We start from the raw sequence: 16,635 nt of genomic DNA, 5'->3' as shown, positions 1-16,635 counted from the left end.
TCTCGTTTATGAGTTTCATTGTCTTATGAATTATCACCAGCTTTGACTTTCTTGCCGTGAACAACAAGACGGGTGCCACGACTAGAGCAAGAATTGGTTACACTTCTGGAGCACACGAGGCCACTTCTATTTTGTAGTCGGTTTATGATGCATTTGATTTATATTTTGCGTCGTTTTTGTGATATCTTTTTATATGCCTGGTATCTTTGATGAGTATTTTTTATAAATTTCGGTAATGGTCGTGACTATCATTGCCTTCAAAATTCGCATTCGGGCCTGTATTTGAAAACGGGAATGGTCATATAGCGGTTATTCTATATCCTTTTATGTGTAAGAGTAGGACAAAATCATTGACCAATCCATCATTGTATGATACATAATCACCGATTATGATTTATCATTCAATTTAAGATAAGGATCACACGACGAATGTCACGGCTAACTAGTAGAGCAGAAACTAGCTATCCTTCCGAGCACCCCAACTGAATATGAAATTAGGTTATTCTTATTCCAACATTATAGTGTGACAGCACTATAAATTCATGGTCAATACTACATCTGAATTTCATACCTATATATTTGCACGAGTTAACATGACACCAATATATTTTTATTAACTAATATATCATAAAAAAACATAATTAAAGTATAATAAATAATACAATCTGATTTTTCTTTATCATAATTATAGAGACTATCAAAACTCAGAATATAAAAAAACGAGGACATCTTGTTATCATAGTTAACATATGTCGTTCATTAATAAAAATATCGAAAAATTGCTTTCGTGATGATTTTTATTGATAACAATCTAAATTTCTAATGATATGAGAGACTCAGATTTGAAGAAAACGTTTAACTATTTTTTGCCATATTTGGGAATTAAAAATGTTTAAATCAGTACTCCATGTAAGATATTTTTGTCAATTTGCTCGCGAAGGTCGTTCAAATTTACAGATTTGTTGTTTTTTTATCAGAACATGTACAAAATTGGATTAAGGTCAGATCGCACAGCAAACAGTTACATGACTTTTCAAATAAACAATTTTGTTCTTCTAGTACTAGTTTTTCTTTTATGCTGACTTCCTTTATTCAAATATTAAAGGTTTATAACGGTACCCCCATTTAATGTAGCAGCATTATGTATAGACTTTGCATTTAAAGCAAGCGACATGAAGGAATATGGACAAAGACAGGTCGGACTGCAATTACAATTATTTCTCGTAAATGTACACGTCTTCTTCCCACGAACTATAACCTGTTGAGGTAGATAGTCAATTTTCGTCCAGAATAAACATATAATAAATGCCATTAAGCAACACCAATGCACAGATGTAATTTTGTGCTAGCGTTCAGCTCTTTTCCGAGCTGAGCAATCTATCATTTATAATTGGCCTTTGGACGTTTATTGCTTTTTCTAAGGTGCTTGGTTAATATCTAGTTGACGTTGAACCATCATCTCCTTATATTCAGAAACAAAAGTACATAAGAAGTTCGATATTTTCAAATACGTGTATTATGGAAAATGTCTTTATGTAAAAAACGTGATAATCTAAATTAGATATGTTTTTTTTTCTCTAACTGTCAAACGTTGATAAAAAAAAGCAAGATTAAATCGAATTGCAGAAATGATGCTGAGAATTATACAATTATTCTTATCAAAACAGAAACAATGAAGTACAGTGTCACATATGTACTCTTAATTATTGTTGGATGCAGTTTGAACGCCCACATTAAGACGACTGAAAATTAATTACAAATGTAATAAATTGATTATTACTTCCTTCGTACCAATTGTCAATGATACTTTGTTTTATGCTGTCAGTTCAAATCAGATTTCAGTACCAATTTACCATTTATTATGAGTTAGATTTATTAAATCGCGAGAACGGATATTCAATAAATAATATCTTCCACCCTACGGCCACGTTATCCACACATTCAAGTACGAGAAACAAATGACATATAGTGACAATAGAAAATAACAATGTAATACACTTTCAAGATACAATGTAGCTGCAGTTTCAGTCCAGTACTTGAAAAATCTACTGAGGATAATGAGATAAAATATAAACTTTACACATGTTTTTTTTGGGTCAAAATACATATAATATTTATAATAGAAAAATACAATTATTCAACCAGAAGACAAACAAACTGGAATAACGATAAACGAATCACATGGAAACAGAAATATTATATATTAATCTTCTGTCGAGAAAGGATGCCTTCTTTCAGCAGTTTGACAGGATTATTATTCTATTAATCAAAAAATGAAAAAAATATTTTTGAATATTGAATTAGACAGACGCTTCTTCCACGTTGTTATAAATAACATATACATCTTTAAAAAATCATGCGGAAGAATATCAACATTGACAAGTATAGCTGGAGACGTACATTGAAGTACATGTATTGTTTTATCAAGGTCTTGGAGATACATTCAACAACTGACCCAAGACGTGAATAATACAAACAACTAATTAATGGTGTAAGTATTACAGAGGACACACTTTGTGGAAAGAACCAACCGAATGCATTTAAATACTACGCAATCAAGGAACGAGGCTGGTACAATGTAGAAATACACGTTAAGAAATATATAACTTATTTGAAACTGAAAGTATTTGAATATTCGTAATTGTTTTGCATGGCAATGTAGAACTTCAGTGATACATTTGAAAAGATACGAATGAAAATTAACTAAGTCTTCATTGGAGTTATATAATTATCTAAAATGGATATGAAATAAAATAACATAGAATTAGTTAAATAGCAAAATAATGTTTACCGCGTGTGTAGGTAGTTTGGATTCGAGTTGATTTTGTAGCCTCTGCATAAAATTGTCCATGTTTTATATGACTTTCCTATTGTTAAGTAGCTTAATTTTTGAATGGTCACGTTCGTCATGAACAGACATCTATGAAACATTTTAAGATATAAATAAGATTTTTTCTTTCTTTCAAATATTCGACCTCTTATCGGAAAATCTAAATCAAAGAAATGTTCTAAACAATAACATTAACGGTACCATTTTACAAACTTTTGATTAGTTAATGCCCACTCGAGTTGCAGGTCAAGTTATTCTTTAAGATCCCTTTTGATTTATGTGTTCCAAATTATTTCAATCTTTGAGCTTTCAAACTCTTGGCTTTGAGCAATCCCTGTTTCGGTCAGGGCTTTCATACCCAAATAAAATTTAAAAAAATGAAGTGTTATTATTCCTAAAACGTTTTTAGTCCAACAAAAAGTCTATCAACTGTGCTGTCATGGAGGAACTTTAAATTGTTTGTATTTTCGATGAAAAGGAACCAGTAGAAATGACGAAAAACTATGGAAAATAAAATGCAGTAGTTAGAGCAAATTTTTTATTTACCTGTTTTACATGAAAAAATATTATTAATAATTATTTTTGTTCATCAAAAGAAAATATTAATTTTGTAAAGATTCAGCTATTCTATTCAGTGTTCTTTTTTGTATTTTCCTTGACTACATTTCTTACGAAAAACAAAATAATTCCAATTCAAATGTATAAGCTTTTCAAATATCTATTTATTTTGAAGCTAGAATTGTATAATGCCCGCATAAAAGGCAAACTATAAAATCTCTTATTAAGAAAACGTCAACGTACCTCTCTTACATAGATATAAGAAGATGTGGTATGAGTGCCAATGAGACAACTCTCCATGCATGAAAATTACAAATGAACGAAAACCAAGTGACATTCATTTTGTACGATACTCAAAGTAGACATTGTATCGACTCAAATACATAAATAGATTACTACAAATTACCAGTCTTCGATTTCGACCATTTTCTACTATTTACTACCTTTTTCTCATTAAGACTCAATTATATTTATACAATCCAATATACTATTAATAACCACCTTCCTTCTTTATGACTTTGATCGTCGTTGTCCTTTTTTTGACACGCATAATAAGATTACAACGTTATATGAATAGACCAGAATCCTACTTAATGTATTGGTATCGATGTAATTGCATTACCATCGGCAAATGATGAAAGCTTTATAGACACATTCTTTTATTTCATAACAAAACCAAAATAATCAAAGAACATCCTATTACTTACTAAGGACACTTAAATGGTTAGATTATGTACGATTTTACGGATGGTTGTTGACCAAGTAGAAAGTTTATATATATGTATTTACAATTATAAGTTTGAAATATGTGTTTTTGAGATAACGAACAAGTGACTTGAACTCTTTTTACCAAGATACGTTAAAAAAAGATCAAACGTTTTTGAATCCAATTCCAGAATACATTTGAGGGTACCAAGACCAAGAAAAGTTTCAACAGACAATTGCATGAAGCCTATCTCATGGCGACATCGCTTTAGAGAATCTTCATTTTTGTATTAGTACATTTCTGTCACCTAAAATGGCATATGTAATGTATGCGGCCACTCTCCTTACAACACAAAAGAGACTATTTAGAGAACTACAATACCATGATTAATCTTTACAATGTATAATGACTGAGTGTTTTTACTTCGACTTGAATTTCATTATAAGGAAGATGGTAATAGTTGCTTCTTTGGGCGGAGGGAGGTTATGTAGACTATTAGCTGAAAAGACAATTCATATGATCAATACAGTTTTTTTGCTTTACATTATACTATTGAAATTTGCCTTGCCTTTAGGTAAAGTGGGCATTTATAAGCTTAGAATAAACCCTTGCCATTATGGTATATTTCTAAGTTTTGACTTGATTTTAGTACTTATGTTTTCAGTGGGTTTTTTTCCCTATGTTTTTGCATAGTGAAATACTTTATTACCGATGCAATCATGATAAGGGGTTAGTGCTACTGGTCCTTGGCCCCTCCTAACGTCTGCGTTCTATACGCGGCATTACTGTTTGACCTATTTATGTAACTTTATATCAGAACTTTCAGGAACTGATTATCTCTATTTACAGCAAATTGATTTCCAGTGTTACAACCAAAACAACTGATCAATACTACTGTTGAATTATATAACGCGGAAATAATACACCAAAGAATCGTGCGTCGGCTCTAATCTGGCTTTACTAAGGCTACATCATTAACGAAATTGATGAAGTTGTAAAACAACTTATTTTCTGTGCAATAGATAACTCATAATTGTTATTCCAAAAGCAATACAGCTTATAGATATCAGTACAAAACATATTATAGTAGAAATCACAAAGTACAATTTAAGTACATGTAATTCATTAATACAATTTGAATAATTCAATACAATTTTGGAGCATGAAATACACAAGACTAAAAAGATAACTTTCATCTGATATTCTTCTTTTGTCACACACTATTTAATCCAAAGTTATTATCATTAAAATTCAATTGACCCTGTAAGTTGTTTTTTTTGGGGGGGAATTGAGTTTATACTAATAAACAATTTAAACAAGTATACTTATTCTTCAGTAAAAAGTATAAATAGTATTGATTTAAGGCAAAAATCTGAGATAAAACGTCTTCACTGGTATTTGTATAGAAAGGAGATATTTGTTTTGAAATATACACCGTAACCAATTATGCAAAACAGAATTCAAAAGAAAGAAATATAACAAAATTGTCAATAAATGATATCATAACCTTCAAATAATTTAGAAACCGAGCGTGCTAAAATATGTTACTGTGGTATTATGTTTTCTAAGCTGATGATCAGTTCACAAACCTATAATTATATCTAACAGTAAACATGTTAAAGGTGAGATGTTTGCTGTATTTTGTTTGAACAAGAAATAAAATAAATAGTTAGAAGACATTTTATCGAAGAAATTATAAAAAAAAAATGAAATGACGTATTACTCTGCAGTATTTTAGAAAACTTCATATATCACAAGTTGCAAATAACATGCTCAAGTTAAGTTCAATGTCCTTGTGTAAGATTTAATGATTTTCAATATCAAGACCAAATGATGTTGATGACCATGTCAACATATTAGAAATCTTTAATAGCATGAATGGAAACAATAATTTCCAACCACTTGCAAAGAAATGAAAATAAAATACTTTGACCTTTACCAAAATTTTTTTTTTTTTTACAGAATCGGATAAAGATTAAACAAAATAAATGTAATTTTTTGCTGTAGTATTACAATATGAGCTGGTTGAATGTTTAAGTATTTATCAACAGTGAGAGTTCTTCTATCACCAACGTATTTCAACACTACAGACAAGCTTTTTGTTCACATCTCATTTTTGTTGTTTTAAACTTGACAATCACATTTCTCTTGGTTTGTTTGGTGAGGCGTGTGGACAAAGACTATAATCTAGAACTCGTTCGCTATGCCCGTGTCTTTTGTGACGTTTTGGATTTCAATGAACGTAATCTATGTATTACTGGTAAATTATTAAGTCAGAGATTTCGTTACCACAAATTACTTAAAACCTTTATTAATTTCTTCCATAGATATACAGATTTGGTTTGGAAGTTTGGTTATACCCGTTGAAAACTTTTTTTAACGGAATAGCACATCCTAATTTTTACGGAGCTGTTGTTTACCGAGCCCGGAAATTTAGATACGATCCGGGTAAACTTATCGATCCTTTAAATAAACGTATTCTAAAAGGTTACCAATTTAACTTTATAATTAGGTCTTTGAATATTGTTTTTATTGGTATTAATATTGATTTCTGTTATCAGTAAATTAAAATCAAACTAAATATTATTTTTATATACATATGCACATTCATGGCTCTACAATCTTTCGATACCTATATCTTGGCATTGCACAAGGTCGTGTTTTTCTCTGACTGTTAATGACGTCTCTACACTAAATCCCTTAGATGTTGGATGTGTACTTATTGATATTTTCGTCTTAGATACATGATTTTTTTATTAGTTGTTATTGGCTTTGAACTAGCTGTCAGTAAATGCGTTTTGTTGTGGGGATGTTTAAGTACCCCGCCACGTGCACTCTGTGTTTTTGTTAGATGTATTTTGCTTTGTATCGATCTAATGAGTTAAGCCCTTTTCAACTGATTTTTATAGTTTGTTCTTATGTTGTTCTATTACACCACTGTCCCAGTTTGGGGGAGGGTTGGCGCGCCTTCAAACTAGTTTAACCCCGCCACATTCTGTGTGTGCCTGTCCCAAGTCAGGAGCCTGTAATTCAGTGGTTGTCGTTTGTTGCTGTATATCATATTTGTTTTTCGTTCATTATTTTGTACATAAATCCGGCCGTTAGTTTTCTCGTTTGAATTGTTTTACATTTGTCATTTCGGGGCCTTTTAAAGGTGACTATTCGGAGTGGGTTTTACTCCTTGTTGAAGGCCGTGACCTATAGTTGTTAATTTCTGTGTCATTTTGTCTCTTGTGTAGAGTTGTCTCATTGGCATTCATATCACATCTTCTTATTCTTATAATAATAAGAATGTAACTTCATTTTGAGGGTATAGAAACCAAAATGTTTGTAAAATATTTGTAAATAAAAAAAAATCGGTCTTTTTGGTAAGCCTAATAATTTATTTTCTCGGGGATTGGCATTGTCATATATCGTATGAATCTCGAGATTATTACCCTCATACAATGAATATCGACTTTTACATAGTCGTTAATAATAACCGGTCAATATTTGTTACATTCACACGTTGTTCTTTGTTTGATCTTCGATTAACAAAATCTTAATTACTCCCTAGCACATTTAAAACTTTTCTAAATCAAAGATAACCAAGTACAAATGAGCAATATAGTATGTTTACATCAATACCGACATCAGACTTGAAAACATGTTTGTTTTCATAATATGATCTTATTTGTCCCTTGAGACGTGTAATCAACATTATGCCATAAGCCATAATTTATCCGGTGAATAAATCTTTAAGCATTTACAACTTTTAGCTACAGTTACTGTTGGTCTATAATAGCCATTGTTCAAGAGTTATCGTTTCCGTTTACTGTCACGGTTTGAGTTTAATGTAGCTATTATAAGATGCTTTTAATGTATTTGTATCCTTTTTTATTTATTATGATATAGCAGAAAACCTATGATGTTTAGACACCATTACAGTTTGGTTTTCGAACTTTTGCATATACATCTTATATCGGGATCGATTATGGTATGGAATCCTTAATAAAAGGGAAATGAAAATTATTCCTATTTTAGTGATAAAACTTATTTACGTATATTGTATTAGATCTACATTGACAAAGAATACAATCGATTTAATGTTTACAAAATAATTGTAGAAATCTCATTGGAGGGTTCAAACTGTATTGGTATACACTGGTTCCATCCAAATAGTTGATTTTTGTTGTTGACAAATCATAATTTGGTGCAAAATGCTTAAGTCAAAATAGTTTTATTTAAATTCTAGTTTAATATAAACAGCAGTATGTTAGTACTTATGTAGAATTCATATTTTATGTCACTCAATATCATCGTTTCTGAAAAGAAAAAGTGGTTTTCGATTGTTTTGTTGAATGTACATTTGTATTACCAAAATTAAATAAAGTATCTATTTTCAATAAAATGACAATTCATGTTATAAATAGATATAAGATGTGGTATGAGTGCAAATGAGACAACTCTCGATCCAAGTCACAATTTGTAAAAGTAAACCATTATAGGTCAAAGTACGGCCTTCAACACGGAGCCTTGGCTCACACCGAACAGCAAGCTATAAAGGGCACCAAAATGACTAGTGTAAAACCATTCAAACAGGAGAAACCAACGTTTTAATCTATATAAAAAACGAGAAACGAGAAACACTTATGAACCACATCAAAAAACGACAACCACTGAACATCAGGTTCCTGACTTAGGACAGGTGCAAACAAATGCAGCGGTTTTGAACGTTTTATCTCTGTCGCCAACCTTCCCGCTAAACTGAGACAGTGGTGTAACAATACGACATAAAAGGACACACTATAAAACATTAATTGAAAAAAGGCTCAACTCATAAATCTACATGTATCTGTTTTATGTTTTCAGTTAATAAAGATGATGGCTACAGTTGTTGTATTTTACGCACTTTGTTGGCTTCCTTTCCATGTTATAACATTGGTTGGTGACCATGACCATACTATATATGACCAAAAGTTTATGCCAAGCGTATGGGTATTCAGTCATTGGTTAGCTATGAGTAACAGTTGCTATAATCCAATTATATACATTTGGTTAAGTCCAAAATTCCGTGCCGGATTACAACTTGCTGTACAGAAATGCACAAGAAGAAAGTCAAAGAATTGTGATTCGAACGAAAGCCTAGAAAAAATTGGTCAAAACAAAAATGTTATTTTAAGAATCGAGAATAGATCTTCAAAAATTGATTTTTGTTATAAAAAAGGACAAAAACCACGTAGTGCTAATTTTGAAAAACTATTGGCCGGAGAATATAACATGATACCGGGTAGTATACACAGCGATACCTAAATATACTTTTTCAGGTGCCAAAAATGAAAGCGGAATTAAATCAAAGTTCAGTGATATTATGTAAGAGGATGTGATTGAACGATAGTCAACAAAACTTGTTTTTTCTTAATACAGGCGAAATGTATGGAGCCATGCTGAAGCGTATGATCTTCTCGTTAAATTCTTTATAGAATGAAACAAGTGATTATCGGTTGTTTTGTTTGTGTGATTTGATAAGCTTTGAAAATATGAAAAATGTATTTTGCAATAAATGCTGAGTTAATATATGAATCCAACTATGATGTGAAATATTACCAACCTCAATTTGCATATCTGCATATAGAGAAGTGCAAAGTACAGAAAAACACTTTGTTACATTGAGAAATAAAAAATTGGAAGACAGGACTAAGACAACACAAAAGACAAAGACCATCACACATTAATAGCAAATACTGCTAATATGTAAATAACAAACATCACTGAAATTAAATGTTTAAGTAATCAAAATATATATTGAAAGAAAAACGAAAATGTATATCACAAGATAACGGGTAAGCATATATTTGTTTGTATTTATGTTCTATTCATAAATTCAAGCGAACACAAAATAAACTCAACAACTTTGCATGGGATCAACTGGCCTGACAGTGTGCAGCAAAGCTTCAATTTTATTAAAGACAAACTAAAGAGTATCTGTTACTGTCTGCCTAGGCCACTGCAGGTAACAAACACAAAAACCTACATGAATAAAAACAATTTTCATTATGTTCGCAAATAAAAATTATGAATCAAAATTAAGATGCTATTTCTTACATTATTATTCACATTAATAAAAATAACACAAGAAAAATACATATTGTCGGGTGGGAGGGTGGGAAACTTTACTGCCTAAAAAGCGAACCTCCAATGACAATATCTTCAATACACATAACTGCCAAAAGTATAGCACGAAATATTTGAATTGGCCTTATTTAAATGTTACGGTCAGTTCTTACTCAACAAATAAAACATTTAACCTATTATATACATTCAACATGTGTATCAATTATAAACAAATACACGTGGTAATGTTTACACCGGTATGGTGTACATAAATGTAATAAATATATTTATTTTCTTATTCATAAATTCAAGCGAACATAAATTATTTACAAAATAAACTCTCAACACCTTTGTATGGGATCAGCTCGCTTGACAGTGTGCAGCAAAGCTTCGAAAAATTAAGAAAGGGCAAAAAGTACATATTGATTAAATTCCAATATTATTGGAAACAGAAAGTCGATCCTTCAAAGACTCCTTAACATAATCGTCTTTTGCAGTGTCATTATTCCATCGACCATGTTTTTTGAACAATCTGTCCTCTACACCAGCCGCTGCAGCAGCCGATGCCCCTCCTGAACGAAGACTAAGTAGTCCAATTTTTTTACTATCTAAGCCTATATTCTGCAAGCTTGAAAGTAGTATTTCCCGAGCTCTAGTGTATGACAACGGACCTGTACGTCTAAGTTTATAAGAAATATCAGATATGAAATATACATTCATCGGATTTTGATGTAATACTAGCTGATTTGAGATACCGTTCTAACATAGAAACAGGACAAGTCACAAGATTAGTTCTAGAAATAACTATATCCCTCCCTTCTCTGTAAATATCAGTTTTACTCTTCGCCAAATATAAATTTGCGTGTGTAGAATAAATCGTTATATCGATGCCACTCAAATTAGCTAGTTCTGAAAACTTAAAAAACCTGAATAGCTAAATAAACACATACACACAGTTCTTAAATCTTTAAGATTACTATAAAGTTGACCATAAGTATGAACAATTTTTCGCAAAATGTCTGGTGTAATAGGATCTTTATAAGTGATAAAATGTCCTCATTTTCTTTGTGCTCCTTCATTAACAAACGTAACTAAATAAGAGGTACAAGGATTGATACTGCCAATACTGGAGCAATAAAAGGCTCAGTGCCAAAAATGGATTTTTTATTTGAACCACTGACAAAAATACCGCTAGTACTTTTAAATTCAATAACATCAGATATGATTGTAATCTCTGTTATTCAAATTTTTACCAAAAATGAATGGCCAATAGGTTGCAGATACCAATTTTGATACGATTAAAGTACCTTTAGCTTTACAAGCAATTAAATGTTTTATAGCTCTCAAAACTAAGTAAATAGGTGGTACAATCCAATTGTTTTCACCAGACCAATTCTGAGTAAAACAGTCTACAGCTTTAGTATTTACATTCCAGAATAAGGAGTTAAATCTTTCTAATTTTGCGTTACGAGAACTAGCAAAATGATCCATTGTATAAGGACCACAAAGGTCGTTCATAAAAGTATAAAAAAATTTCTGAAACACCCCAGTCTTCATAATCAATGATTTTACTGATATAATCAGCTTTCAAATTTCCGCCTCTAGGAATCCATTGTATAATTATTGAGATTCCCTTTTGTAAACAAATAGACTAAATGGAAATTGCTATATTTTGCAGTTTTTCTTTCATACTTCCTGCTTGAACAATTCTGACACAATTGTGATTATCAGTTAGCCATTTTAAGGATTTTCCAGCAAATGCATGTGGATAAGACATCAACGCCAATTCAAAAGCCTTCAGTTCCCTCCACGTGGAGCTCTCTAACATTTGAGCGGATTTCCACATCGTGTGAACATTTTTACTTTCCAACTCTAGTGTACATGCACCGGCAGCTATGCTGCTAGCATCAGAATATATCATAACATGCGACTAACTACATTGGTTCAATGTTTTAAAATTGACATTTGTAATGTTATCAAATCAGAACTTTAGATATTACAAAACTTTTACTTTCTAAAACTAAATAACTATCCAATAACATTCTACTTTCAATAAAAATATAACAATATCTAGTCATTATTCTAGAAATATTTCCGATCACAGGAGACATACTTATTATTCTACCCGTTACCTGTGCTAATTTTCTGGCTGAAGTATATGGAGAGTCTCTGAAAACATTATGAACAGATTGTAATAATTCGTCAATCCTCCTTTGAGGAATGCATAAAGTTCAATTACAATAATCCCAAATAATACCCAACCCGGCGTTTTACGTTTTCGGAAATTGGCATTACTTTTCCGGGAAAAAACGATGACGTTTCCGGGAAAAAAAGTCTACGTTTCCGGAAATAAATACCTTACTTTTCCGGGAAAATAGTAACAATTCCGGAAAAAATAAATTATTATTTTTCCGGGAATATAATTAAGGAATATCACAGTAGTACATTCGCCGTTTACAAGTTTTGTGTTTTGTTCAACAAGGAAGTCCATCTTCTCTTTTTCGTATTTTCGAATGAGTGCTTTAATAGATAAAGTTCTCATCTTTATGTATGATGTTGTTTGCAGTTTTAATAGCACATCGACAAAGACAAAAATGTAAAACTGCTCGTTCAAGTGGGCATGAAAAGACTCGGCACCATTCGTTGTTTTCTTTTCCTCGGGGTCAGGAGGTGATGCCCAAATGGTTGGTGGAAATCTCGAATTGCCATCTATATAAAATTCCAATATGTAATCTGCAAACTTCATGCATTTATCATTTTTGGAACATCTGCTATTAATTCTACAAAGCATTCTTCAATCTTATTGTTTGGCAAGTACGCCAAACCAAAGAAATGTGTCAGCCATTTTCCAAAATCCGAATCGTTGTCCTTGTAATCGGCCCTTAGACCTATCGACTGAATTTTACGCCACCAACTTTGTCCTAAATGAAACATGCAACAACTGATTGTAGCAGCATGAAATGAATAAGATCAGAACCTTTTTTGTATAAAAATATATAATAAATAATTTATCTAATATATATTCAAATATTTATAATTTACTACCAGGTAAATTTCCGGAAAAGTAATAAATAAAAATTCTGGAAACGTATACTTTAAGTTTCCGGAAACGTAGTATTGGAACTTTGAAAAATTAGCGGAAACGCAATACGCCCACCCAACCACTTCAACTGATTTCTTTTTTCGTTTAGAAGAAAACCTGCATTCCAAAGTGATTGTTTCACGAATTCAACATCTTTGATACATTCATTATTGTCGTTATTCATACCAAATCCGTCATCAAGATATAAAACGATTTTTATACCATTTTTTCTCCAATACTTGACCAATGGTCTGAGACACTTGGTAAATATGTAAGGACCCGTGTAAAGACCAAATGCCAAAACAGTAAAACAATAGAATTTCTCTTTCCACAAAAAACCAGAAATAGTGTAATGCTGTGGACATATATATCCAAATGAAAACAACCAGATTTTAAATCAAATTTATACAGATAATCATTTTTCTGAAAGTATTGCACAGCTGTTTTCCAATCTTCAAATTTAATCTTTTCTTTTTTCACCGATAAATTCAAAGTGCTCAAATCTAAAATTATATCTTAAATTCACACAACCACCAAAAGTATAGCACGAAATATTTGAATTGACCTTATTCAAATATTATGGTCAGTTCTTACTCAACCAATGAAACACATTTAACCTATTATATACATTCAACACGTGTATCAATTATAAACAATACACGTGGAAATATTTACAGACCGGTGTACAAAACTTTAATAAACATATTTGTTACAACCATCGTAGTGTTATATGGCTAAATATTAAAGAGAGGCGAAAGACACCAAAGGGACATTCAAACCCATAAGTCAAAAACAAACTGACAATGCCATGGCAAAAAACGAAAAACGACGAAAAGAAAAACAACAGTACACAAAGCGCAACATAGAAAACTAAAGACTGAGCAACATTACCCCCACAAAAACCGTTGGTGACCTCAGGAATGGTAAGCAGATCTGCTCCACTAGTGGCACGTGTTGTTCATACAAGTAAAACTCGGTGATAAGTCTAATTCGGTAGGTTACATTCGAGGAGAAGAGGACGGGATAATCGTAGTTACGACAATTAGAACATATCTGTCGTCATCTGTGAAACAGATATTCAATAACCGTCAACCAACGCGTGATGACGTCCGTGAATTTTCGAAGGGATGATTTCAACTTCAACGCTTGGAACTCTTGGTTAAAAGCTTTTTTGTAAGCGGCAACCCTTTACCAAGGAAAGCATTATAGGAAATACTAGCTCTGGAATATCGCATCAACTGGGAGATATATACTACATATGCTGAAGCTGCTGGATTGTTGTAACATTCAAATGGAAAGTTCACAATTGGGAAGCTAAAATCATCTCTTTTGTCGTAAAGTTTTGTTCTTAACCGACCCTCATTCTTAATTTCTAGATGTAAGTCAATATATGAGGCATACTTTAATGTATATGTTGTATCCGTTATTAAGAATATCGAAATAAGACTAATGTGATTAGATAATTAAAAGTTGTTAAAGGGCCAGTATGGAAAGCTTCAACGCATTTTTCAGTTGCGCACGATATACATAGTCAATCATCTCGTGATGGCAACCTTTAGTTATAGTTAAAGTGAATGTAACCTCTTCAATTTCTGAGATCATAAGACAGCAACCAAACATAACTAACATAAGTAGAGCTCACAACATTGTTTTCTACATGTACAATAGTTTCAGTCAAATATATAAAAGATGTAAAGGATAAAATAAAGAAAACCTTCGAAAAAATAAACATCAAATACCGTGAACACATAACCTGATCGATATTTGTTATGTCCCGGTACAATTGAATAAGAATTTATGGTTCCCTTAAGACAAAAAAGATTAACAAGAAGCAAATAGGTAAAAGAAAATACAACTTAAGGTTATGTTTCTGAAATGGTGCATGCTATTGAACATATAGTGAAGCTGAACCAAGTTTATGAGATCTCAACCTTTTAATATCAATTGGATTTTAGTTAATGAATAAGATATGTATCTACTTATTAACTCTTTCGAATCAATATAACTACATTACATAAGATATGACCATTTACATTATTCTTGCAGGTGAAATCATACTTGCAAAATAATTTTTTACATTTCTGCTACGTTTTATTGAAATCTAAGACATCACTGCAAACCGCACATATCAAACCAGCTGAGAAATTTACAGTCCTTTTGAAGGTGCCAACAGATCACCAAGGAAGGAAAATTAGCAATAAGAAAGGGAAGTTCGTCCCATATATATAAATTTAGGTATGAAGGTTGTAATGAAAAATGTTTATATCAAGGTCTCTAGTAACGTTGGATTTAATAAGAGTACTAGTGAGTTGAGGTGAATAAAATTCAGGTGTATATTTAGTAAGTGCTTCGCCACTGACATGATTTACAGCAAATATCTCTTAAATTTTCCATTGCTAAATTTAGAAATTATGTTCTTACTCCCTTCGGCAAAATTGGTTTTAGATATTTATTTTAGGTCCTTTCAGGTCATAAAGCCATTCAAATAGTTAAAACATCCCTGGCTTTCACATTTTTATGTTTTTATCTTTCCTGAGAAGTAAAAACAGAAAAACATTTCGGACGGATCAAATTTATAAAGTGTTACTATCATACACTAGGTCCGTACTGCTGCTGATGGATTGTTAATTCTCATTAGCACAGTAGTCAGTGTTTCGCCATTGACGTGATTCATGATATACTTTTCTTTAAGTTTCCGTTGATAAATTTAGATATTATAAAGAAACGAAGGTTTTTACTCACTGAGGTAAAGTTTACTTAAGATGGTTTGTGAAATTCTTTTAGGTCCCTTTTAATTATGTAGCTCCTCAAATATTATAACACTCATGGCTAATAACTTTGGGTATGAGTGTTCCTGAAGTAGCTTAATAGAGAGGAGTGCTTTCTGCGCACCAAATAATTATTGAATAGATATGAACATGAAGAATAAATTACAGACAAAATGTCATAAAAATATTTACAAGTATAGTAATAACTAGTTAGTAATCATTCCGTTGGATTTTAATAAAGTTTTGCATAAAAAAATCCATTTACACAGTTATCAAAACAGTAAACATTAATTATACGATAATTTGCCATATAAACAGATGTAATTTCCTTAAATATGTTCTATATCAATCAATGGTATTACATGTACCAAGGTTATAATATGTCCTTTTTTCAAATACGACAAAAACAGATGTGGAATGGAATTGAACGATAATTATTCTTTTGTTACGCATTCATTTAAGGATTTCTCATTAATATTGATAACTTGAAAATATTAGTTACTTTAAGTATGTCATTTATACTTTTTGTTACCAGAATATTTATGTGTTCGAAGCTAGTTATATAATAGCAAGAGAACAGCTGTAAAAATCTTATAGT

The 16,635-nt window shown here is 31.5% G+C and overlaps 1 protein-coding gene across 1 annotated transcript in view; it reads left to right on the top strand.

The window, feature by feature from the left end:
• LOC127708421 (RYamide receptor-like) overlaps positions 1-10,130 on the top strand; it is a 67,027-nt gene extending 56,897 nt beyond the window's left edge. Inside the window, exon 2 of the mRNA XM_052213292.1 lies at positions 8,946-10,130. Within this exon, the coding sequence (XP_052069252.1) occupies positions 8,946-9,386 (441 nt within the window). The 3' untranslated portion in view covers positions 9,387-10,130. The remainder of the gene's footprint in view (positions 1-8,945) is intronic.
• Positions 10,131-16,635: the final 6,505 nt, after the last annotated feature.

Source organism: Mytilus californianus, unplaced genomic scaffold (genome assembly GCF_021869535.1).
Source record: "Mytilus californianus isolate M0D057914Y unplaced genomic scaffold, xbMytCali1.0.p SCAF_7, whole genome shotgun sequence".
Taxonomy (NCBI): domain Eukaryota; kingdom Metazoa; phylum Mollusca; class Bivalvia; order Mytilida; family Mytilidae; genus Mytilus; species Mytilus californianus.
Note: the sequence above shows the minus strand (reverse complement) of the source record. Positions and strands in the feature narration are given on the sequence as shown.